The following is a 26,183-nucleotide window of genomic DNA, read 5'->3' on the forward strand; positions in this document are numbered from 1 at the left end:
AAACTAGTGTCCAAATTTCATACTCATAGCTTCAGTGGTTCAGGACAAGTCCATTTTATATAATATATATACTCTATTCACATTAAGAAGGAACCTCGGCGGCCGATTTGTGCGCAAAGGTGGGGCTTAACCACACCATGGTTGATTGGTGGGGGGGACAAACAGGTGTTGCCTAACGACGAAAACTGGTTGCCACTGAGGTTCCTTCTTAATGCGCCATCAATTTGGATACTCACTCGTAGACACTAAAAACGAAGGTATTCAAACACGTTTTCCCGGCTTTGGTTTTTTTTTTAGGTGAAAAAGAGGAATTAAAAATATTTAAAGGTATTAGTCATTTAGTCATGCCTTATGAGAATCGAAAAGCAAGTATACTTGTTAAAAGTTCAATATGACTAATGTAAAACTTATACGAGTATAAATAATCAAAATACTAAAGTAGAGCTAAAATTCTGATCAATACAACTATAACTTCTCCATTTCGTCAAAAAACCATATACATTTCATAGGTTAAATTGCACGTTTTTTTAAAATTATTGTATCCAAAAATTGTACACTTTATAATAATGTATAATCTATGTATAATGTATAGTTATTAACTATTTCTATTTATTAAAAAAAACCTTTTTTAAATGTTTATAAATTCAAACATTTAAGATTTTAATTTAAAAAAAATGTCCAATGTTTTATTGGCTGAAATCGATTGACAAAAAATTTAAAAAAAAAATATAATAAGTTAAGTTTTTTTTAAAAATTATTCCTAACATTTCCACTATTATGCACTCTACATTTTCTGTATTTAAATTTATCAAGCACTAAACAATTTCCCCCTTTATTTATATCAAAAATTTTAATATCAATCATAATTTAAAATATTTAAATGAAAACGCTAAAAATCACATAGGTACGTTTTAACCACTATATTATGTAGGTATATCATACAACTATAATATACACAATACTGACTAATGGCGAGTGGTGACTAAATCAAATCTATTGTGTTATATTGCACTAAAAAATAAAGTGTGTGGTATTTTGCTATACAATGAACCGATGGGCGATGAAGTGCGTGGTTTTTGTCTACTGACATTTTTGGGTCCGACCTTTGCTCGAAATCATAATAAGTATACGGTTTTTGGATGCAACCACTTTTCATATTATTTTTAATTAAGTATAGAATAATTTTATTAAGATTCATTAATTTAGTTTAAAGATTGTCTAACAACTCCACTCTTTAAATTTGTTTATTTTACCATTTTGATGAGGTCCAGAGCTTTTTTATGTTTTGCATTTTTTATAAATGTTGACACTTGATGTTTACTTTAATTCTAAAGTAAAAGTAAAAGTTTAAGAAAAAAATGTAAGCAAAATATTAAATAGTATACAAAACATTCAAATTGAAAACCCCTATATCCACATAAAAAAAAAGAAAATATATACGTACTATATATCTACATGTATTTATTCGAAAATGTTTAGTATTCGTAAAATAAATTGATTTGCTGTACACATATGTTATCAATGCATTTTGAATATATTTTATGCAAATACAACTATGTTACCAATATTAGCATTTTACAAATGCTTTTTAAAATTATCTTTTATAAAACTAAATTACCCGGTATTACCCGGAAAAAAATGTGATTGTTCAACTACTTTTAGGTGTAACACGCTGTGGGAGCTATGTCTTTTTAAGTGTAAATTATATTTTAATATATAGCCATCCTGGCCGTCGTTGTAATTTAACACAATTAATAAATTTATATTTTACTTTGCCTACCGCATTTAAGCTGTTTTTTTTATTATGAAAAACATACATCGATCAATATTAACTGCAATCGATCGCAACAAAAACTACAAAATGTATCCTAAAATAAAGTAGAAAATTAGAATCGTGTTCGAATCGACTTCAAAAATCAGCGACCATTATCTGTATGGACTTACTTATATAACTTACTCACTTACATAATATTGCTCGTACTCATCACTGAATCTATGGAGGAATGTTCGGGGAAAACTATTTTTCAACTCACTTCTTTATTTTGTACAAAATATTAGGAATATTATGTTAGATCAAGTGTAATTTATTATTGTATGATTATGGTATGACACAGTAATATAATATAGCCTTTTACTTTGCCTTCGATTTCTTGTTCTGAAGAAGGCTGAGGGGACGCAAGCGTTCGCTCCAAATCGTCCGTGCAGTCACATATTCGGTGGTCTTCCGGCCTCTGCGACTGCCCCTGGCTGACTTCCAGCCACCTAGAGTGCCACGGATAGCTTTCTTACTGACGGAGCTCTCATGGGAAGCCTTTCGACCACGTCGACCAGTGATTGCTAGCTTCTTAGCCCTTCGACCGCCACGGGCCGTCTTCTGGCTACCGCGACTGCTACCGGCTGGCTCAGCGGAGATCTCATCGTCGGCGATTTGCACATAGAAGTCACCGTAGTTGCTTCTGCTCCGGCTACGACGGCTTCGGCTTCGGCTACGACGGCTTCGGCTCCGGCTACGACGGCTTCGGCTCCGGCCACGTCGGCTGCGTCGGCCACGGCTTCGAGTGCGACGGGCGCGCCCATCCATGTTCTTTTCTTCGACGTCACTAGCCGCCATGGTCGGATTATCATCCGCTCCCGAACCCAGTCGGATGGCGGCAACTGTGGTGGCAGCCGTACTCACCGCTGGTGGCACTGACGACTCCGCGATCGGCTCTTGCTGCGGTTCCGGTTCCATTTCGACAGGTTCGTTGTTCACGGTTACAGGATTCAGAGTTTCAGGTTCTTCGAACTCCATCATTGATGGGATCGTCGAAAATTCAGTTGTCTCATCTTCCCCTATCACGGTAACATCATTGGTGCTTTCACCATCCATGTCGAGAAAAAATAACGGTAGAAACGATAACTGTTCAAAAAAAAATCGTCGATGCTAACGAAACGAGTAAAGTTAAAGTTTGTTCGTAACAATATTAGTGACATCAACCCTGACCAGGTCACCAAGGCGATCACGGTGGTCCGTTTTATTGTTTTGATTTAGGCCAAATGCACAACATTCTAATATAATATCTTATATAATAAAACGTGTATAGGTATAGTGTACTCTAAGGAGATTATAAGAGAAAATTCTCTATAATAATAATAATGAACTTTATAAAATCATGAAACTGGAATCGTGGATACGTGTACGTAAATTGATTACTAATAAATTGATAGATAATCAAACGCCGCTTTCATACACCTCCTAATCATAATATTTATTTACGCTTAACGACTATGCTGAGTAGTATCATGTATTATGTCCTTTAATGGCTTTTTTCAAAATACTATATTTACATTCTTTCTTTAATCGTTGTATATTTAAGAACTTTAAATGTATAATTTTTTGGTAATATTGGGACAAACAGGTACATGATTTGTGTACCTAAGTAATTTTAGAACTTTTTGTTATTTAAATCTTTAGATACATTTAAAAACGATTTTTTCTTTGACGATTTTTTTATTGCTTTTGGACATCAATTATATTTATTTGTTTGTACCTAACTGTAATCTGTCAGTTTGTATTTAAATTATTAATTTATTTTTAAATTGAATGAATGGTAGAATCGCAATATATTGGTATTGTTACGATTGTTGTCATCAACATCGTACATTGCTCCCTACGTTGAGCACGGCTAATATGCTGAGTGTTAGTAATGGCAAATGTGTATATATGTATGCAATATATATTATGCTGACGCGATGTTTAGCACGCTTCGTGTTAATGACCGACCGGGACTCCTGGCAGTCGATAGTCGAAGTCGATGGGTGACAGAGACCTGAAGAGGACCCGAGGACGACCGGCTCAACCGACATTGGATATTAGCACCCACGACACACCATTGCCCGATCGGTAATCCTCAATTACAATTTATAAGTATACCTAATCATATTATTTGACGTTCGGTATATTATAAGATTCAATGTTGTAGTAATAATAATACATTAATATTTAATAATAGATATATAATATATATATATACAATGAGTACTTTGCTTCACATAGAGTAACCCTGATCCCTTAGTAATAATATCACACACCGAGGTCGAGTCTCCGAGACCTAGTTAATATAAACAGAACGACACCTAGGTAGGATGCGAAGCGATAGGTGAAGAGGAGACGTTAACGGTATTTAGGGTGAATCGTATCTGGCGTGATGGAGTTAATACAAAATTTACGGATATTACATACGGCTCAAAAATAATTAACATGCTGCTGGCTTGAGTGTAGTGATAATAGGTTTGTAATCATAATTAATGTATCAGTAAATCACTGATCTTTAAATTTTTTTTCATAACTTATAATATTGTAGTATAGAAATAGTTGTAAACATGGGGATTCCGGATTTGTCTTAATTACATATTACAATAAGGCAGTAAGTTCAAAACAGGAGTACATTTTTTGGTTATTTTAAATGATTATTAAATCATTTTTTTTTCTAATTCAAGCACTGCAGCATAATAACAGTATACCTATTATTATAATAGTAATAAAACGCCATTAAATTTTATGTTTTTTTAAATGTTTAATTAAAAAAGTTCATATATTATGTATTAAAAAAAAGTCATTGAACGACATATTTACTTATTATAATATATTATAATGTACGTGCGCTATTATGCGTATATAATATAATAACATTATCTCTAGTATGTATAGTATATTATTGTGTTCACGTTCAAGCAACACATATTAATAGTAATATTACCTATGTTGTATCCAAATGATAAAATAGTACAAAAATAATAATAATTATTATAATATTAATAAAAATAAAAATAAAAACAGTAATGTACATAAATCTTATAAATATAAAAATATAGTAGAAAGGAAAGATTCAAACAATATATATATCGTATAACGTTACAAAAATGAAAATAAAATGTACACTTGCATAAAAATATATATATATAAATAATAAATATGTATAAATAAATAAACAAATAAATAATAATTTACAGTGATAAATTATGGCGAAAATTGTATTCTGATTACTATGATAATGTACCTATACGCGACTTTGATATGATTATCACGTCATGCACTAATGGGAAATCGTCGAAAATAATCGAATCGATGAAAATAATAGTACAAATCGTCGGAGGGGTAAAATAAAGACGTTTGTCAGCTGTTATGATATTAGAACCTCGTATATTTATGATACATATAAAATATTGTTACTAGCAGTGTCGGTATTTTTCAATCTGTTTCCTCCCACACTCCCAGCACAATTTATTTTTTCTGGCTGATTGCTCGCGGTCGGTGGGTGACGAAATTATTCACTAAAGTTCCTCCATCTGTACCTATACACTCGCTGCACACCTTATTACGTCGTATGCCTCATGTGGTCACCGGATGGGTCTCTACACACTCATACACTCACACACACACACACACACACACACACACACACACACACACACACACATACATACATACATACATACATACATATATAATAAATATATTTAGATTATAGATTCAGCGTTGAGTTGTGACGTTTTTTAAATTAAATTACTTTTTACCAAATTTAAAGAAATAACATTTTATATAATGGATTGGTAATTTAGTAACAATTGAAACAAAAAATATGCTTGATTATTGTAATCGAATCAATTTTTAAAAGTAATTCTGAGTAACGCGTGGGATTGATAGTACGTATCTATTTAATGGTACTGATGATAATTCGTATAAATTAGTATTAATTCGTATAACTGGTAGTTATAATATTCGAAATATCTTTGTTTTTAAGTTTAAATGTTCTATTATTAATATCAACTCAAGAATTAAAATGAAGCGTGTAGGTATAAATTGTGTAACTCGTTTAGTAACTCATTTCTTTTCTTTGATATAGTGTCTAGCGTAATATTTCATTGCGTATCTAAATAGAAAACTTTTTTCCTACTGTACAGAGTAACCCGATTCTTACCTACTTTCGGAAGGTAACCATTGCCCAACTTTGAATATTTGAATGTATAATGCGTGCACACACGGTGGGTAATATAAATCTTCATATTAATTGATCATTATAATATTATTATTAGGTGTAAGATATAATACGATGCGCGATGATAATATGTGGTCTGTTGACATATGAGGAGGGGTCCAGGATCTATATTTTATTCTACATAATATTATATTCTACCATATAACGGTACGACCATAAAATCATAACAACAACAACAAACAAACAAACAACAACAAACAACAATAACAATAATAGTGTTGACGATTCGGCGGCGATGTGTCTACTGTACGCCTGTGATGGTCTGCAGCCACGGCTTGTAGTACGTGGTCCTCATGTAGACGCCTGGCAGATACGGTGCGGCACATTTGATGCCGTGTGACACTGTGCCGATCAGGGTCCAGCGACCGTTGTCCTTTTCGATCATCAGAGGCCCGCCACTGTCACCCTGTGACGAAATTAAACGCGAAAACACACAAAAATTAGATCCAAGATCGATCAGACTAAGAAGGGTTATAATAAAATATGGTGTGCACAATAATATGACTATATTATGGGGTTGAGTTTGTTATACATGACTATATATTATAGCTGCGTCTATAATAATATTATGATGAGAGATTATTAATCCTAGTTCGTGTAACCATGTGCAAACAAGTCATTGGTTATAAAGTGTTTGAACTAAGCTATGGTAAAAGTATTCAAATATCTAGGTATAAAATTTTACTATCAAGTACCTAATTAAATTGTATAATTTTGTGCAACGATTTCGTGATTTAAAATTTCATTTGACCATAAAATGATTGTGGGACTGGAATTATGTGTTTTCGTTAACACGTTAAAATTAAAAAAATGTGATTCCTTAGAATTATTCATTATAATATATTGTAAGTACTTGTATACAGATAACAAATGAACATTTCAAACAAATTATGTCACTTAAGTAGAACAATGACTTGTTTAAAAATAATAATGTAAAATAGGCAAATTATACAGTTTGAAATTTAATTATTTTTACGATTTAAAATTATTTGAGTAATATTTAAAAATATATTTTTAATGTTTACTTTGCAACCATTAATTATTATAATATGTTGAAAGTGATTTTTAGCCTATTTGTCTTGGGTAAAAGTAAGACACATGTATATTTACAATCAAACAATCACATTTTTTATACAATTTTAATGACCATGAAATTTCCATTTCCGATGTTGCATAAACATTCTAAATATGCTACAATGTTATAACGATTCGAACTGAACATACCTCGCAAGAATCTCTCTGTCCGTTGGCGTAACCAGCGCACAAGAAGCTGCTAAGTATGCTCTTCGTGTGTCCTGCTGTCTCGAACATGTCCTGGCACACTTGGTTTTCAATTATAGGAACTTGCACTTCTTGCAGGATGCTTGGAACTCCACCTCCTGTTTGAAAATACATATTATAATATTACACTGTGACAATACTGTAGTCTTTAATATATTCACAGACTCAAACTGAGCTCAACTTTCAGGGTATTCTAACTTGACAACTATAATTGTTTATAATATTATACTCAATACTCATAAGTCATACTTCAACCCATCTCTGCTGATTAATCAGATTCAAAACTAAAATTCACCAAGACGTTAAGTAATTATTAAAAAAAAATTTTAAAAGGACATTTTTCTAACTTTATAATTGTCATTGCAATGTGTTTTTTAACTTGTGCGCTGCCAAGTTCACGCCAGAATTTGCGTTACTGCTCATGAACAAACAAATTTGAAAGTTGTTCGGCAATACCCACCACACAGAGAGTAACATATTAAGCCTAAATAAATTGCCTACAGGCTACAACCATTCATACAGTTCCTCTAGCAGCCTAAACTCTGCAGTGCAAAAATTCAAGTTGGGCCCACCGGTGAAAAAGTCAAACAAATTTTGAAAGTTTCTAATAATGTCCAATAGTTTACCAACATATTTGTTAGGTGGTGAAATCGAAGTTTTGTATTTCAAGTTCACTTTAAATTGATTATTATGGGTTCACCAGTATTTACGTGTTAGTCCGGTAAGTAGATAGTTAATTTTCTCTAGTTATTTATGTTAAAATATAATGATGAAAAATACTAGATTTATACTTATTTATAAACAAGTATACAATAATAATATTAGTCTACAAGTAGCATATTAAAATGAAAAAATCTACGGTTTTAGAAGCAAGTATGGTGACACAGGTATTCGTCAAATCAGAAAAAATTCTACGTAATCGTTTGCTTATTATACTGACAGGTTTCTAGACTTAATACCTAGTTGTTACTGCCCCCCACCCTCTTTGTAGCTTGTAGTAATGTCCAGAGCTAAAAGGAAGGAAGTAGGAATTATGGATAATATATTATACAATGTCCAGTGTCCACCTAATTTTAAATCGACGTAAAACGCTTTTTAGGTTTTCATACTTCACGAACGAGCGACTTACGAAGGATTGTAGAACACGTTTCATTATATTATGCAAATGTAAGATTGTTGGTCGTGGTAAATCCGATGGTTTACGCAGCGCGGTTTCGATTGATGGGAGCGTATATTATCGAAATAAATCGAAAATTGGTTTCACAATCGAATCGAACATTTCCCGTCGAATACATTATATACCTAACTACCTGCATATCTGCAGTTAATAATATGCGATTCGTTCTCGGACGTCAAAATCGATTGATTTTTGACAGAAAGATAGGTATTTTATTTGCCGAAAATCAAAGCACAATCATAATATGCGTTTAGATAAAACAGTTACGTGAGAGAGATCTCTATAGGTACGCTTTATTTGAATATGCCTATTCCCTACTATATAGTTGATTAATTTAGATAGGTATAGATAATAATTCCAGTATTTCCAGTTCGCTTGCCAAAGGTCCAATATTATAGTAGGTATGTATTAGTATTTGTTTATCTTTATTTTATGTAGAGGTAATTTTTTTGTTTTGTGATTTTTGTTAATTAAATAATTTTATTTCGTTTTAAGAATTGTATTATGTATATATTTTTCCTACATTCCTTTCAAATAATGCCAAACCTATCAATGTAAACTACTATAGACTATAGGTTGCGCTGCAGCTCAACACTATAATAGTTCACTAAAAAGGTACGATATATTTATAATTACATGAGAGTGACATTAATTGAACAATATAACTGGACTTATATCGTATCATGGGAACTAAATTCTCAAATTGTTGTGAATTTAAAAAAAAAAACAAAGCTGCACAAAGTTAAATTTTACAGTTCTGTGAAATTTTAATCTTTTTGTACTAAATATTTCGCAATCTTCGTTTTTATTTATTATCATATTCAAATAAAAATTGGGAAAAAATTAATCTAATTGTACAACGGACAAATAGCGTAGTGTTGAATAAATAATGTCGAACCCCTCAATAAACAGGAAAAAAAAATAAAAATTTTACAATTATCCAAAAAATATTTGTGTTCAGAACATATACAAATAAATACTTATAGTAAATATTCGTGTAATTAATATTAAACCTGTTGTATTATACTTTTTTGTGGTTTTATTAAGTTATTGAATTATATTAATTTACAAACAATGGAAAGTTAAAGTATCTATACTAAGTGCTTTCTAAAGTACTTTACTGTATTATATATGATAGGGGAAAGGGCGAAATTTTTTCGGGTGAATGGTAAAAGGTCTATTTTTTTTTTTATTTTTGGCGATGATGACAACAACAAGTGTGTTGGACAAAACGTTCGCTCACCGTATTTCAACCGTCCCCATCCTGTGACCACGGCCATACGTCCTGTGAAGTCATCCTCGTCGTCCGGCATACAAATTGGCACTATGTGCTGGTCGTAGCTGACCGGTGACTCGAGCTCCAGCAGGGCTATGTCGTTCTCGAAAGTCGCCGCGTCGTACTGCCGATGGACGATGACGCGTTTCACGTTCTTGCTGATGCTCCGCTTAGACTCGACCTCGCCGCTGATATCGTACTCGCCAAAAACCGCCACTAGGTTCGCCAAAAATCTGCGAAGAAACGGAAACGACGAAAAGTCATTATTATACGGTGACGGTGAATCCGCTTTCGTACACATCGTTGTAACAATATAACAATTAGTACTTATACTGTGGTACGAACGCATTATTCAATTTGGGAATGTCGCCATGACCACGGAAGATTTATATACTACCCATAGACCTACTAGATTAGGAACTCTGAATAAAACGGATATAAAATAATTGAAGCTTGTTTTGGGTTAGAAAAATTTCGATGGATATGTCCAGGGATAGGCAGTATTTCAGTTAAAGGTATTTTAAATACATTTTTAAAGTATTTTGAAAATACTCAAAATACAAAATAAACAATAATAGATGATAAAACTTTGACGTTTTGTAATTTTGGCCCAGTTATGAAATAATAACAAGCTTTACTTTTGTTACATAATTATATAATAATATACTACACTATATCCTGGAGGTCGTATACCGTAAACGCAGTGCTTAAACTTAGAGGGTACGTGAGGGGAAACCGAATTCCTCTTATTTTGAAAAATATTCATGCTTATAGGTATTTATATATTTATATACAAGGTACCCCTTGCCCTTTTAATTATATCTCAATCAATAAGATGTTAATTAAATATGTAGATTACACTTTTGCATCCGTCTTCTCATTTTTTCCCAACTCAAGCAATGTGTAAATATAATATAGACTTCACGATTATCTACGTCGTGTTCTTATCTAAAATGTATTATCTCCCACGTGCCACACAGAACAAGCCGCAGCATGGATCGCACCAGTAGGCTCTTTATTATATTTCTGTCAGGCGATGATTAATAAGTTAGATTCTCACTTAAAATTCACACACAAATATTTTTTGTTTAAAAATCTACCTTAAAATTCAACAGTTGCTTATTAAACATAATACAAATGTGTTTATCAGCGCTAGTAGAGAAGTTATGTTCATTCGCATAAATGATTCAATGTCCAAATTATGCGAGGATGAGTGATACAATATTTGAAAAACTTATATTTTAAAGGGAAAAATGTTTTTAAAATTCGTGATTAATATCATAATTAAATTAACTTTCAAAATTAAATCTTATCATGATTAATATAGATATAGGAAGGTACACAATTATTTTTTAAAGCATATATAATAATATGTATTTTTTAAATGCATATTTTGCATTTTGTGTTTTTCTATTAAATTTGATATATTTAGTATTTTTTATTTTCAGTACCCGCAACTCTATGTATTTTGTATTTTATACTTGAAATATATGAAGTGATTCATTTTGCCCATCCGTGGATGTACCTATAATAATCACAAACTATTTAGCTAGGTATAATTTACCGAAATACCGAAGGAATAAAAATTATTATTTACATATTCGTGTCAATTTGCCAACTGATTAAATGTCAAAACAATATTCATTTGATGACTCGAGTTCCTCAATCCTTATCTAGTGTGATTTAGTCGATGTAGAAGTCTGACCTACCTGTTGTGACTCATGACATTATAAAACGGTTTCTAGCATCTACTACACCGTCTCACATAGAAAATAAAATATATCGGTGGGATCTTTGATAAATACACATAGCTGACCTTTCGAGATGGTTTATTCTGACTAGCCACCGCATAATTAATATGAAATATTATGAAGACGGTTTTCGATACATAAACACGTTGTCGCATTGCGCTATAACGGATTTTAATGGATGTCATTGCATCATATTTGGTTATTCGCTACGTTTAGACCCATATTTCGAGTTGTTTGAAATTTCTTAATTCATTAATTTATTTTATTATACATGTATAAACGATTGTAATATATTGTTAAAATAATATATTCCAAGAGTTACCCCACAAATTATTATCCTCTTTGAAATTTTTAACACATATTTTTTACCTTTAAAATCATACTAGAACTAGTAACAATTAATTTCCGAACTTTGTTAACAGGTTTAAATTAATTTTTTTATAAGAATATGAATTTGTCAGCTCACATGTTACTTTAAATGTATTTAAATTTTTTAATTTGTAATTTTCATATTTTATGTCCTAAACAAACTCACTTAAAATTATATAGCATGTTAATTAATCATATTATAATAATCATTTATAAATTTAACGGAGAAAAATTTCACAGGGTCTTGATTCAAATACTTTCATACAAATCGTGTAAGTCATTTTGCAAACCTTTAACCCTTAATTATATTATTTTTAACAAAACCTTGGATCGTATTATTACCTACAAATAAACTTTACGAATATACATTTAATTTTTTTTTAATTTTTACCTTAATCAGTTAGTTGATTTAATAATTAACTTAATGTTAAGCAATCAATAAAACAGGTAACTTAAAAGTTTTTTTGTTAATTAAAAAAATTATACGTCAAGTTGAAGTCATATATTTAATATAATATGTGTATCTATACCGGTAGTTAAAATTTAAACATGACATATTTTTGGTTAATCTCGCTGTATATAGGTTTCATCATCTGGTATATGCAATGGGGTTAAATTAAAATAAAACCAATGAATATAAATGTATGAATTTTGTAGACACAAACATTGAAACATAATACATAATTGCCTAAATACTGTAAATTGTTCATTATGATGGAATAATTAAGTACTATGCAAAAAAAAAAAAATTGAAAGTTGTACGATTACTTCCCTTATGTGTGACATTGGAGATAGGTAATGAAAAAATATTAATCAACTTGAAAAGTTATACTTTAAATTATGTTTTCCTCGTAGTAACTTTAAAGCTTTTAGAGTTAAATATAATATAATATATATATATTATTTGTTAACTATCAATGCCGAACAGTAGGGGTGAAATCAGAAATCACAGTTGATACGGAAGTAATCTAAGAGTAAAGTATATTATAGCGTCCACCCATCGGCCATAATTCTTACGTCGGGTTCGATTGATTTCAATTTAGGTACAATACCCATTTTTACGATAAGACAATCGAGCGCGTCGTGCGCGACCTCTTTCCGCGAAGAGCCTCTCGGCGCTGACCTAGTTCGCGTTAACTTTCAAAGCGAACGAGCGTATCTCAACACGCGACGGGAAAAAAATAATTACGTTAACTAGTAAAAGTATGTTAGAACGTAAATTGCACGACGTTACACTTTAAACAATTATAATAATAATAATGATAATGATGATGATGACGATGACTATGATGATAATGGTAATGATTATTATTATGATTGTTATAATTATAATACGAGTAGTTCAATCAATTGTATCCATAATGGTCAATCGTAACAACACAACAGTAGCATACAGGATGAGCAATAGCAAGTATGAAACCGTCGAATAAGAGATCCAGACTGCAGAAAGTTGGTCAAAACTTAAGTTTTAAATTCAATGATATAAGCGTCGAGCTGAACATTTTGAAAACTGTGTAGGAAATAATTTCAATTAAGTTTTACAAATTTTTTGGAACGGGATCAGGGGCCGTTCAAGCAAAGCCCCCACCCACTTCACGGACCTATGTGCAATAATAATTAAAATGGATCTTTGTCAAAGTATGGATTTCGTCTAATAAAAACCTAAATAGTTCATTTAGGCCTGTTATATTTTCTTGGAGAATCAAATGAATATTTTCTGTTGCTATTTGTACTAACATTTATGGGGGGAAATAAAATAAAAACAATAAAATTAAATTTTAAAACTTGTTGTACCAAAAAAAAATCTATATTACCAGTGCATCAGATATTCGCATTCCGCAGTACCTGTATCGGTTTCTTTACACCAATAATTAAATTAAATAATACAGTTCTGGTTCTAAATTTTGTTCAAAATTTAAGGGTCAGTTCCCATCCCAAAACTTTTAGTTATTATGTCAGCGGGGTCCAGTATTCTCGTTCCCGAAGAATAAATAAATAGTAATGATAATACGAGTATACTATTATAGTCCAAAAAGAAAATATTATAATATCATATCATATTTACCCGGGTTGACAGTGGGCAGCGGTTATGACGTGTCGTTGAGTGATCAACACGCCGCCGCATTTGTTCTTGGTGAAAAGCCCCAACCACGTGGCTTCCCTTACCAACACTTGCCATGGCCATTCACCGAATGTCGAACCCGTTCCGCCGACGATCCGACCGCTTTTCCTCACTAAAGGCCGCACTCCGCACGCTAAAAGTGTGCACACAAAACATAATACATCACAGATTAATGCGAAAATAGAGCGTAATATGATAAATTATGATATTATTTCATATTTGGTAACATCGTTATTACACGTTACGCGAAAGAAAACCTGTTGTTGCGCGCTGCAAAAATGATTATAATATTATACTATTTATCCGGTTTCGCATATTATTATGCTGTGTTGTACTCTCCGGACCGTTACACATCGTCGCAGAATCGAAACCATAGAAATCGCTTTTAGAATTCGCGTGGTATTATTTAATTTCCAATGCTAGAATATTTGAAGCTGCCTACATCACGCGTGCCAAATCTGGTATCAGTTACACTGGCTATACATAAAATAGGAACTAAAGAAGGCTTTCTTCAAAAATTTCACAAATTTTAAAACCAAAATATATTAGTATATATAATAATAATATGATGTGAAAATTTACGAAAAAAATGAGTGTATCCACTATCCACTTAATAATAATCATAGATTAGCCCAAACATGTATTATACATATATTATAAGACATAATATCTATGCCTCATATATAATATATATATAGTTAGTATGCCATACATTATGGAACCATAAAGGCTAAAGTTTAAAAGAGTTATTACTTATTTTAAATCAATAACTAAATAATAATTAAACAATAATTAAATCAATTCTATGGATACACTCGGGTTATGGCGAAACGATCATCATATAATAATAAATTATTTTATTAGTTTTGTGTTACTCATCTGTCGCAGTCACACACTACATAGGTAGTACGTATATATATATATATTATACAAGGTCGATTAAAACTGTCATCTAAAATCTTATAGAATCCATATAATATGTCTTGTGAGTATACCTACCTACGTAATTTCAGTGTGAAAACCTATAAAGCGTGATGGATCTGATCTACACGGTAAATTTCGAAAATCCGTATGATACTAATAGTACACGACCGACCACCAAAGAATGTTACCTATTCAAAAACCGATACATAATAACCGTCTGTGTACGATAGGTAAGAGCGTTATAGTCAACACGTCAACGTGTTTATTACACACTTTAAAATATTGTAATAAATATTACCGTTAAGTTACCCGGACGAGAATTCGTAACAACTATACAGCTGTGTGTACGGTATACGGTATATGAAAGATTGTTATTAAAACATTATCGCCGTGATTACTGGGCCAAGACGGGTCGCCGAAAAATAATGCCTTGACAGAAAACATACGTTCACGTCGTCTTGAGTATATTATAATATAATGTATTTGTGTGACTTCATAATTTAGAATCTATATACCTTTTGTTTTCGAAGGGGTGGAGGAATTATTAAAAAAAGCACTCTCCTTATCGTTTTTTGTACACGTCTGACGACTCTGTTTCACATTGTAATGTACAGGACTAAGTAATTTTTGATTAAACATACCTATTATATCTGTGCTTACGATCTTGTAACAAACTACATGCTACGATAGGAATATAGGTAATATACGATCCATGGGTCCAACAGACAAATTGTTGTACCAAAACCGGTACGCTTATAAAACCCATAAATATAATTATACAACATCATCGGATTGTGGTAAGAATTGATTATTGTTTCTACTCAAAATTTGTATTATAGTATAGTATCGTTTTTTTTTTTAAAGTTTAACTACTTGGCTTCGTTACGCCTGCACTAAAATTCACTACAAATATATCCTTTCGTGTATGCTTAACCATAAATTTAGAATGAATAATTAATTTCGATTCTCCATTTCGCATAACATATTAATATATTTACTCAATTATAGAGATACTTATAAGCATTTTGATGTAATATGTTATTTTATGACCTGAAAGCGATATAAGAAAACCCTAATTATGTTTAATACAAAAATAATTATAACCTTATGTTACGAAATCAAAATATATCAATTGTACGAGTAAATAAAAGGAAGAAAACAATTTAAATCAAAAATGTGATTGAAGAATCTTCTGTTTTTAGTAATTTATTGTGATTACAGATGGGATGCAGTGCAATTGGCTACACACCCAGATAAAAAACTGAAATGGCACCCCAACCGTCTTTCGAATCCCCCCCCCCCCCCCGCCCAATGATATATTCAAACCGTAGATTACGTGATAACGATCTCACGTACTTTTCCTGTAGTCCGGTTCAGCGGTGGTGTGATGGTCGTGTTCGACGTTGAGCGTGTCCAGCACGACCGTCGTGGAAGGCGTCTGCTTGATGGGCAGTTTGGTCGGCCGCTTGTTGTCCGTGGCGTACGTGGTGGGCTGAAACAGCTGAACGGGAGTGAGCAGGGTCGGGTACTTGGTAGGCCGGGACACAGTGGTCAGCTCCAGGTACGGGGCAGCGTCCAGCAATGAACTGATCGGCGTCGGCCGGTACGTCGTGGTGGAAGTCCACTTGACGGGCTGCGTTGGCGGTTTTGTGGGCTTGACGGCCGCTGGTTTTGGCGGTTTCTTCGTAGGCGTAGCGGCCGTCGGCGTAGCGTAAGCGGGCTTCTTTGTTGGCCAGCCAGCTGGGTCGTCGTTACCGATGGTCACGTTGGATGACGACGGGTCACCGGACAAAAGGACCTTTTCCAGGTCCTCGAAATTGCCCTGTAACGATTGGACAACCTTCTCGACGAACAAGTGGACCTTGTCGTCCAAGTTGTCGTCGACCGTTAGCTGCGGGTTGGATTCGGAGTCGGCATCGTAATCGCCAGCCGAGTCGACGACGGTCACGTCCGGTTTCTCCTGTTGCGTGGCTGCGGTCAGGTTGACGTTGGGGTCACGGACCGGCGGGAAAGCAAACGTGTCGGTGGAGTTGAACGGAACGGCGCTCACGTCATCGTCGGAAGTGGACCCGTGCACTCCGCTAACCGGGTACGAAGACGACGACGTGTGGTGCTGTAGATTGTGGTGCTGCAGCTGCTGCTGAATGTGGTGCTGCTGCAGGTGGTGCACGTCGGAGGCGGTGATAAACACCTGCGTGGCAGGCGTCACTACAGGTGTCGGGTAATCATCGTCGACAGTAGACGACGGTCTATAGCCGCCACTGGACGACAGCACGGCCACCGCACCGCCATCGTTCACCACCGGTTTGGCCGTCGAATACGAGCCGGAGCCACCGTTACCCGTGGCCGTCGGCTGGTACTTGTGGTATTGATGGTTCACTGACGTTATTACCGTGGTAAACACGTTGTTATTAGTGTCGTGGTGTAACGCACTGCTGAGCGTCGGGGGTATCCCGGTAGTTGTTGTGGTGGTGGTCGTCGTCGATGCCGGCCGGTGTCCATAGTTGGTGGAAACCAGTGGCTTGGCTGACGTATGTAAGGCGCTGGTGGTTGGTTGGTAGTTGGCGTTGTAATATTTGTCGGCCATCGTGGTTGAACTGACCGGCACGAAAGCCGCGTCCTGCTGGTGCTGGTGTTGAGGATGGTGATAGGTGGCCGTGGTTGTGTACGCCGCGCTCACCGATGGTTTGCCCGTCACGATGATGCTCTGCGACGGTTTGACGTGCGACGAGGGTGGTGGACGATACGATGACGAGGAGGCCGTGTACACCGCAGACGCGGGCGTTGTGTATTTGTTGGGATTTTTCGAATCGTTGGCTGGGCTCAGGACAATGACAGTGGGCGCGACCGGTTCGAACGGCTTGGCTGTGGTCGTGGTGGACAGAACGTGGAAATGCGGTCCCGGCAAGTGGTGGCTGGATGTGGTGGTCGTGGTGGACGGTGTCGATCCGTAATAGTTAGTCGGCCGGTCGTAGTGCTGCTGCGCCGGCGTCGACGAGTGGATGGTGGACGAGGGCCTGGTGACCGGGAACGTGGACGCCCCGTAACCGGGTGACTTGGAATCGCCGTCAATCGAGCCCCACGTGTATAGGGCGGGTGGTGGGGTGGGCGGAGGACTACTCGACTGCATCTGGTGGACGACATACGACGGTGAAGCGTCCATCGGATCCACGTGATGCCTGTCCGGCGCGGGTGGCGTATAGTTGAGTATGGACAGTATGTGGTGGATGGAGTTGTTTTCTTTGACGTTGGGGTCATTAACCGTCAGCGTCGGTATCAGCACCATGTTGTCGTAATAGTCGTCGGCGGCCGACGGGTGTTTGTGATGATTGTGGTGCGCGCCGCCGTAACCCTGTTTGGACGTGGTCGCCTGGACAGTGGCCGCGGACGGCGTCGTCTTCCGGATGTTCGGCACCGAGTCCGTCGACTTGGACACCGGCGACGACGATGACGAATATGGCGGTGACTGCGACGTCTGCAGCTTGACGGTGGCCGCATCGCCGTAATCCACCTTTGACGTGATCTTGTTTCCGGCAAACGGCAGAGGTCGGTGCTGGTGATGATTGTATTGGTGGTAACCGCCGTCCGTGGTGTACTGTTGCACGACGTCCGTCATGTCGGCCGCCGGTGGTAACCGGTCACGGTGGGCCTGCATTAGGGCCGTGAAGTTACCGAACAGGTCGTCCGGCCTGTAAGTATTTTGCACGGCCGACCCGTTACGGTGCATCAGTATGGTGTCGGCCACCGGCTGTTGAAACGACAGCGGTGGCAGATCGTTATAGTGCGTGCCGGGTGTCAAAGTGGTGGCGGCCGCGGCTGTCGGCGCGCTCTGTTCGATCGCGGCGGGCAGTTTTACGCCGGCCGGCAGCCGACAACAGGCGCCGAACAGGAACACGTCCACACAAGACCCGACCACCGAGCCACCCAGTTGCGTGCATTCGTAGTTGAACATGCACACGCCTGTTCCGGTTCCGGTTCCGGTGGGGGTGGTGATGGATACATCGTTCTTGTACGGATGAGTTTCGTCTTTGCATGCGCGAGGTACGATTCGGTAGCCGCCAAACTTTCTGCTGCCAGCTGAAAAGAGATAAATCGGCGTGGACGTTACGAAACGCTCAATATAATCTTACAATATAAATACTACATACAATATAATAAATACCTACTATATAAATACTATAAAATATTCGCATGAGGGTAGATCACAAGTGTTTATGGCGTTTATGCAAAATACTCAAAGAGATGCAATTTATATACCAAACCATAGTTATATAGCAATTGCTGATTGTTGAGAGGATCGCAAAAAACAGCTTTTTTTTTTTAGTAATAAAAAGTCAAGTCAGTAGTGTATATCATATAGTTTTTTATTGATGGGGTCATTGAAAAAACAACTAACCCATATACAAAAAGTAGAAGTACCTACTATATTATATAAAACCCTTAAAAAATGCATTAGTGTATTCAAAAATATATTAAGGCGGGGTTCACGCACCCCCAAATTCGAAGGGGGTTATTTCGATGTGTAAATGTCTAATGGGTATGATTATACAATATAGTTATTAATTATTATATAAATTACCTCCAGATTTTTGATACTTGAGTTTGTATAACAACTACTTCTACACTTAAATAATAACGATGATAAATAATAAATCGTAGGATGGGTATGTCAGTAACATAAAGTACAGTGACAGTCTTTTTAAACTATCAAGAGATTATGATATCACAATTCATATTATCGTAGTTTAGTATAACCTGCTTAATACCATAGTTTTTTTACTTTAAGAGTACGCCACACCTTCATGTGTTGTCCTCGCCATACAAACATACAATATAGTAAATGTTTGTTCAGTAAAACCATTTTTCGTCGTTACTCGTTACCTTAAATATTAGAGTATATTGACTCATGATCAATAAATAACGTACCTAAGATAAGAAACTAAGAACATTATCATTTATCTGTGTTTCCCATTGGGTTTTTTATGATATTTAAATTTTTAAGTAAGTATGAGGAACTCTATCAACAGTTAAATTATTGACAACACATGCGGGTGTGGCGTCTTTTTAAGAAATATTTTTGAAACATTTTTTTGAATATTAATAAAAATATTATATTTTTAAACATTTTTAAACATCATTAGCTTATTTTATTTAATTTTGCAAAAGGACACTGGAGAATCCGACACATCTCCTCCCCCTATACACTAAATCAATTATATACACAACATATGACGAGGCTTCGCTAATTCGAGTATCTATCATCATATAGTGTAGCCGTGTAGTTATATTATATATATAGAATATTTCACTAGTCATTTTAGACAAGTACTATAACCGACAACTGTAAGTAGTACCTATGTACATTTGGAACAGTATACAATATTATTATCAAGTATGTGCAAAAAGATTATTAGTTTTTGATTATTTTCATAAGAGAATAACAGCCTTTCTATTTATTTTCGTACTTAGATCTCGAGTTCAAATTTGTAAAAGTTAATCCCATAAAATATACAAATAAATACAAGACGTATAACTATGTTTTTAACATGACTATCGTAATTTGAAATGAAAATAGATTAGGTACCTGAAAAACTATCTCTTTGCATAATCAATATTGACTATATAAACTATAAACCTTTATAAACATTGAAATCTATTGCATACAATTCAGTACTATTTCAATATGTATGTTTTCAAGTCATGTAGCCGATAGACAACATATATTTTAAAAATTGGCAAAATTATTTATTTATAAAATGAGTAGGTATTTGTGATCCACCCTGAAGCAGTATATTACGATTATATATTAAGAACATATTACATAGTTAAATATTGTGCTAGTCAGTGGCGGGCGCAGGGAAATATATGTAAAGAATATTAATATATTATAACCATGTGGTTTAGCCCGTCCAATACTCAATAACTGATAGTCAATACTATCAATAAATATTGTGTGTAAGATATTGGAACGAAAAAAAAAATTTGCATGGAGCATAGAGATGATTGAAAAATTAATCAAAATCGGCAAAATTTGTTTTTATTTTTCTATTACGCTGTGCACACCACCAACTACGTAGTTGGCATATCGAATTGTGTACTTTGATAGAAAGCTGATGACTGAAACGAAGAAGACGATGACGGTTCCTTGTTGTAGACGACGTTAAATGCCAAAGTGTTGGGTGGCAACATGACTGTCAGCCAACAGTACGACAGCAGCCGAAGAGCGGTCAAGCGATCCTGGGACATGCTGAGGTATCATTCTGTAACAAATTTTCCAATCGTTTACAATAACATTCTAGTGTTGGATATCATAAAACTATTATGGTAATTAAACATTAGTAACTAGGATATTTTACATCTGAATCCGTTGTAAGGGGGACAAATAATTAGACCACCCATTCGCTCCATCGTGTACCTACGCACCACACCAGCTTACAATTTTCTCATACCCGTATCAATCCTCTCTTCCGTTATATCATTTTTAATTTCTTTAAATTCCAATAATACTTTATACTTCCTAATTTAAAATCATCTTCTAATTGCCAAAATAAATTTTAAAAACAATTTACTGTATTAATGTCAAGTATAAAAAAATAAATTAAATAACCAATAATAATAATAATAATAATAAATAGGGTACCTGCCTGCGGCGTGGAAACCAACTATAATATTATATTGTGCACGCACTGTGCGTCTATATAAAAAGTTCGCGATCCCAGAATTTTAGATCGAGGCTTGCAGTATAACCAGCAGAGATCATAAATATTAATATATTAATATATCATTAAAGATAATAATACCGTGATATATGAATTTTAAGCATTTTTAGTCGTAGACGGTTTAATTTATTTTTGACGTATCGTGGCTGCATATATAGGTCCGCCGCAGACCGCGATACTTTTAAATCGACGAAAGTGTGTACGTCGAATGTGTTCGATGTCAGCAAACACGTATAATAAATAATTAATAATATATGTACACAGAGGCGTATACACTTCCGTTGGAAGTTAAGTATTGTTTATACAATAATGTGCAAAAGAAATGGCGGCTGCCTTTCGTGAACCACAAACAAAACAACGCGCGTGATTTCCAATTATCAAGAATTTATCACAGTTCAAACACGCACGACCTGTTAAAATTTCGATAATGGTAAATACCTATATGGGAATCGGTTAACAACCGCGATAACCTTAGGTAACCTAACCTCAAAGACTTCTTTAACATGGCCGCCCCATCACGGAGCCGGATCTAGGAAATTTGATGTCTGGTGCAGATAAAAAAGACGTCAAAAAAAGTCTTAAACAAATAAAAAATACATATAAATTGTACTAAACATTCCATTGTTTATTCAATATGAAAACAGTATAATATTAATTATAGTCATTAATCATTTTAAAAAAATCGCTTAAAGAATTAAAAAGTTCTAACTTTTTTCTGTTTAAACTTTAAGATGTTCCCGGCTTTTATATAAACTTATAATAATTTATTATATTTATAGGCTCATAATTCCATATTATTTGAAATTGGTAATTGAAAAATCAAAAATGGCTACCAAAATTCGATATAATATTAATAATATAAATACTATTTTGATGGTTAAAGTAGGTAGATAGTTTTCAATAATTTCTAATTTTCTGTTTTAGATTTTTGTCATGGGGTTCCGTCAATCGGAGACTATTCCTTCACGTCAATAAATCCTCATCTAATTTGGTCGTTGTATAACATGTAAATGTAAAATTTTAACGAATAAAAAAAATAAATAAATAAAAATATATTTGGCTTAACAGTAAATATATTTTTCCTCACTTTTATTCGCCGATATTATAGTAGGTACAACAAAACACAATGTATGGAAAGTATTTAACATATATTTATTATTACAAAAATTGTATTCTGTTACGATTTTTGGCGTGACTGAGGTGGATCTTTTTTGGGGAATTGGAATCAGCTTCCTCCAATTTTGCTCTTCAAATATATCTAATATTGTAAAAAAAGTGATTGGGGGCCTGATATGGCTATAGGGTGTTGGCTTCAGTCACTAACATGTTTGAGGTCAAGCGTCGTATAGATATTTAGATTGTCATACTTGTTAAGTTTAGGCTATAGCCACTGCCCTCCCGAAACATAAAACTTAGTTGCGCCCATACATACCCATTGACTATCGGTGACAGGTATTCCTAATTCAAAATTCGAAAGACGTACAACGCCATAATTATTATTTATGTAATTTAAATGATGAATTGATTTTATTGTTTTCGCTTTTTTCGTTTTTCGTAATGAGTTAATTTATCATCATTAATTTTTTTAAATTGTATTCTATGCATTTTTCATTTCTTAATTAGACATCGAGGAACCCTGCCTAACCAAATGTTTTGGGGCACTGAATTTATTTATTCGAAATACTATAATAGATTTTTGTTTGCGGCAGTTTTCATCGATTGTCGTCGCACTGGTTCGCATCGCTCTCAAATTATTACCAACAGAAATGTAGGCGCTTGCATATTATATAGTATAGCGAGTTATCGTCACTTGTCATTAATGCCGGGGTATTTATTATAACAACCGATTTTATTGCAGACGCGTAATGTTTTAACAACCCTAACTATTGTCACGGTCGTGTAGCGTAAAATCGAAAAGACGCAATCAAACCGTGTGACTAATCGCAATAATAAGAGGTCCTCCAAAACGCTCGTCCCAAACGACATTGTGTACACGTTTATCGTTTACAATTATGTCCGTTATCCGGGATTCGATGGATTAGCACGTCAATCGGAATGTATACCTACTTATAAAACGTCGTGGAAAATGCGCTAATAACAATTGCGATGTACGGTGTTCGCAAAAAGAGATCGTCGCCTACGCATGCGACGGTTAGGTACGTGAGGCCGAGACCACCTGGTTTCACAGTTTTTTTTTTTTTTATGTACTTGGAATAAGGTACCTACACGAATACCATACGGACGGAAGCCGACCATAGTGCGTGTGTTGGAATGATGAGATTTACCGGAGATGATTTTGAATTCGACTGGAAAGTTATAACTATATAATTATATAATTATGACGTTTTGCTATGGAAAAAAATCGGTTTTTTCCAATTAACTTGCAATTAATAGATGTACGAGTACTTATGATTAAATATTCATATTTATCCTCATACTGAAAACTCGAATCACTTTATTATAATATATTGTTATAATTAAGGCCAAAAACAGTGTAAAATACTTTTTAGAACTGTTTCTTGCGCCATGAGTGATCGTTATAATAAGACTTGTTACCTAAATAATGATATTTATTAAAATAATACTTTCGAAATGTATTTCAAACTAGGTATTTAAATACTTGTATCACAATATATTTCAATATATTTTATTATAATTAATTAAACACAAAAATAAATTCATAAAATAATTAAAATATTTTTAAATAATAACTTGTCCATGAAAGCTCCCGAGGACCGAAATTTATCAAGATAAGATTTTTAGTGTATAAATTACTTTATGATGATAAAATATTATTATTTTCCATTAAGTAGAGACAAAGCTAACAAATTTAGCACGAATCAAGCTTTATAAATTAGTCACTCAGCGTTATTTTTTTGTATTTTGTATTTTACATATAAAATCAGAAAATAAGTGTTTAAAATGTAAATACTTTACATCTGTGCTAACAACATAGGCATTTAATATGCAAGCAAATCAGTTAATAGCACTAATTAACAACGACTATTGTGACAATGCGTTCAAACTAAACTACAACCGTTTTATAATAGTAATTCGGGAAGCGATCATCATTAGTTCTATTAAATCGGATACGATTCATGTATGATTATTAACACCGACCTCCTGCAAATTAGTCAATTATTACTCATTAGTATATACCTATACATAGCAAAAAATAAGCAGCATGTGGTTTATAACATATCTCTAGTATGTTAATTTAATTTAACCAGTGGCTATATGTTATTTTACTAATTACAATTAAAGAAGGTGGTACTATAGGCGGTATACGAGATCCACGAACAATACAAATTTTAAAATTAATTTAACTCGCTTGACCTCCGCTGATTCGAAACATGACGCCGAAAACATAATATAGAATAGTCGTGTCGTATGTACCTACTATCGCCTATCGGTATTTCTCTACGATAAATTTATTCACAACTAAATTAATAATACACGATGTGCAATTATTATTGAATAGATAGTTACGTCTAAGATATACTTAGCTATAACACAGATTTTTTTTCTTATACTGACCAAGTCTTCTAGAAAACATTCAAAGTAGACGTTTATAGTCATAGTTCAAGTTCCATACTTTTGTACATCGTTAATTCAAATCATTATAAGCATATAATATACGTTTGGTCGTTTGGAATAAAACAATCAGATCCATTCACTCTTCAATTACTTAGTTATTATTTTATTACAATATAACTGTAACTGCGCCGTGAAGAGTGTAGATAATTTAACTTCTAGAATATAAGTGTTAATTATGTATACATTTATACTTATAGGTCTACCTACGTAAAACTATAACAAATAATTATTGGTTAAGTTCAATTAAAGTAATCAGCTAATATTAAAACCATGGCATTACCAAAAATTATTTTACAAACATTTCTGAAAATAGAAAATGAGTGTTAGTAGTTTTTATTACAATTTTAAAGAATCTGTTAAAAAAAATCAAAAAATAACCACTACAGAGTATCATTTGACTCAACTTTCGATACACTAAAATGTTACATAACACTCTTTCCACCCAAAAAATTGTTCAATGCAAAATAAAATAATAATAAAAAAAAACCAATACATTAAATTGTGTTAAAAGTCTAGACACCACAATAACAATTCATACAAAAATTATAATTGCGTGAATTATTTTAAAAACGAATTTTCGCCGACCTAAATCGTTAAAAAATCTTAGAAACTGTAACGTAATTAAGTATATTCAAGCCCTAATTTAAGTATTCTTGAAATTCCCATTACTTTTAAAAATCATCGAGAAATACAAAAAAAAAATGGCAAATGTTACGCAAAACCAGTTTTTGACAAAATGGATTTTTTTTATGTTGTAATTAAAAAATAATAACCGTAACGACTTGAAATTTTCGACAAATATTTATATTACTTTTGTATAGACATAATATTATTTTTAATTATTTTTAGCTTTTTACAGATATTTGAATTTTTTTCTATAAAATGTATTCATAAAAATTGTATGTTGTGTATCAATAGACAATAACACA

General features: G+C 34.1%; 1 protein-coding gene and 1 pseudogene across 1 annotated transcript in view; both read right to left on the reverse strand.

Moving 5' to 3' along the window:
• Nucleotides 1-2,087: 2,087 nt before the first annotated feature.
• Nucleotides 2,088-3,018, reverse strand: LOC132942190 (serine/arginine repetitive matrix protein 2-like; annotated as a pseudogene).
• A 1,544-nt stretch (nt 3,019-4,562) lies between these two features.
• LOC132934344 (serine protease filzig) overlaps nt 4,563-26,183 on the reverse strand; it is a 47,403-nt gene continuing 25,782 nt past the window's right edge. Inside the window, exons 2-7 of the mRNA XM_061000652.1 lie at nt 21,037-21,198; nt 16,295-19,015; nt 13,958-14,147; nt 9,740-10,005; nt 7,263-7,417; nt 4,563-6,444 (exon numbers count right to left, since the gene is read on the reverse strand). Coding sequence (XP_060856635.1) covers nt 6,280-6,444; nt 7,263-7,417; nt 9,740-10,005; nt 13,958-14,147; nt 16,295-19,015; nt 21,037-21,184 — 3,645 coding nt within the window. The 5' untranslated portion in view covers nt 21,185-21,198 and the 3' untranslated portion in view covers nt 4,563-6,279. The remainder of the gene's footprint in view (nt 6,445-7,262; nt 7,418-9,739; nt 10,006-13,957; nt 14,148-16,294; nt 19,016-21,036; nt 21,199-26,183) is intronic.

This window comes from Metopolophium dirhodum, chromosome 1 (genome assembly GCF_019925205.1).
Source record: "Metopolophium dirhodum isolate CAU chromosome 1, ASM1992520v1, whole genome shotgun sequence".
In the NCBI taxonomy this organism is placed as follows: domain Eukaryota; kingdom Metazoa; phylum Arthropoda; class Insecta; order Hemiptera; family Aphididae; genus Metopolophium; species Metopolophium dirhodum.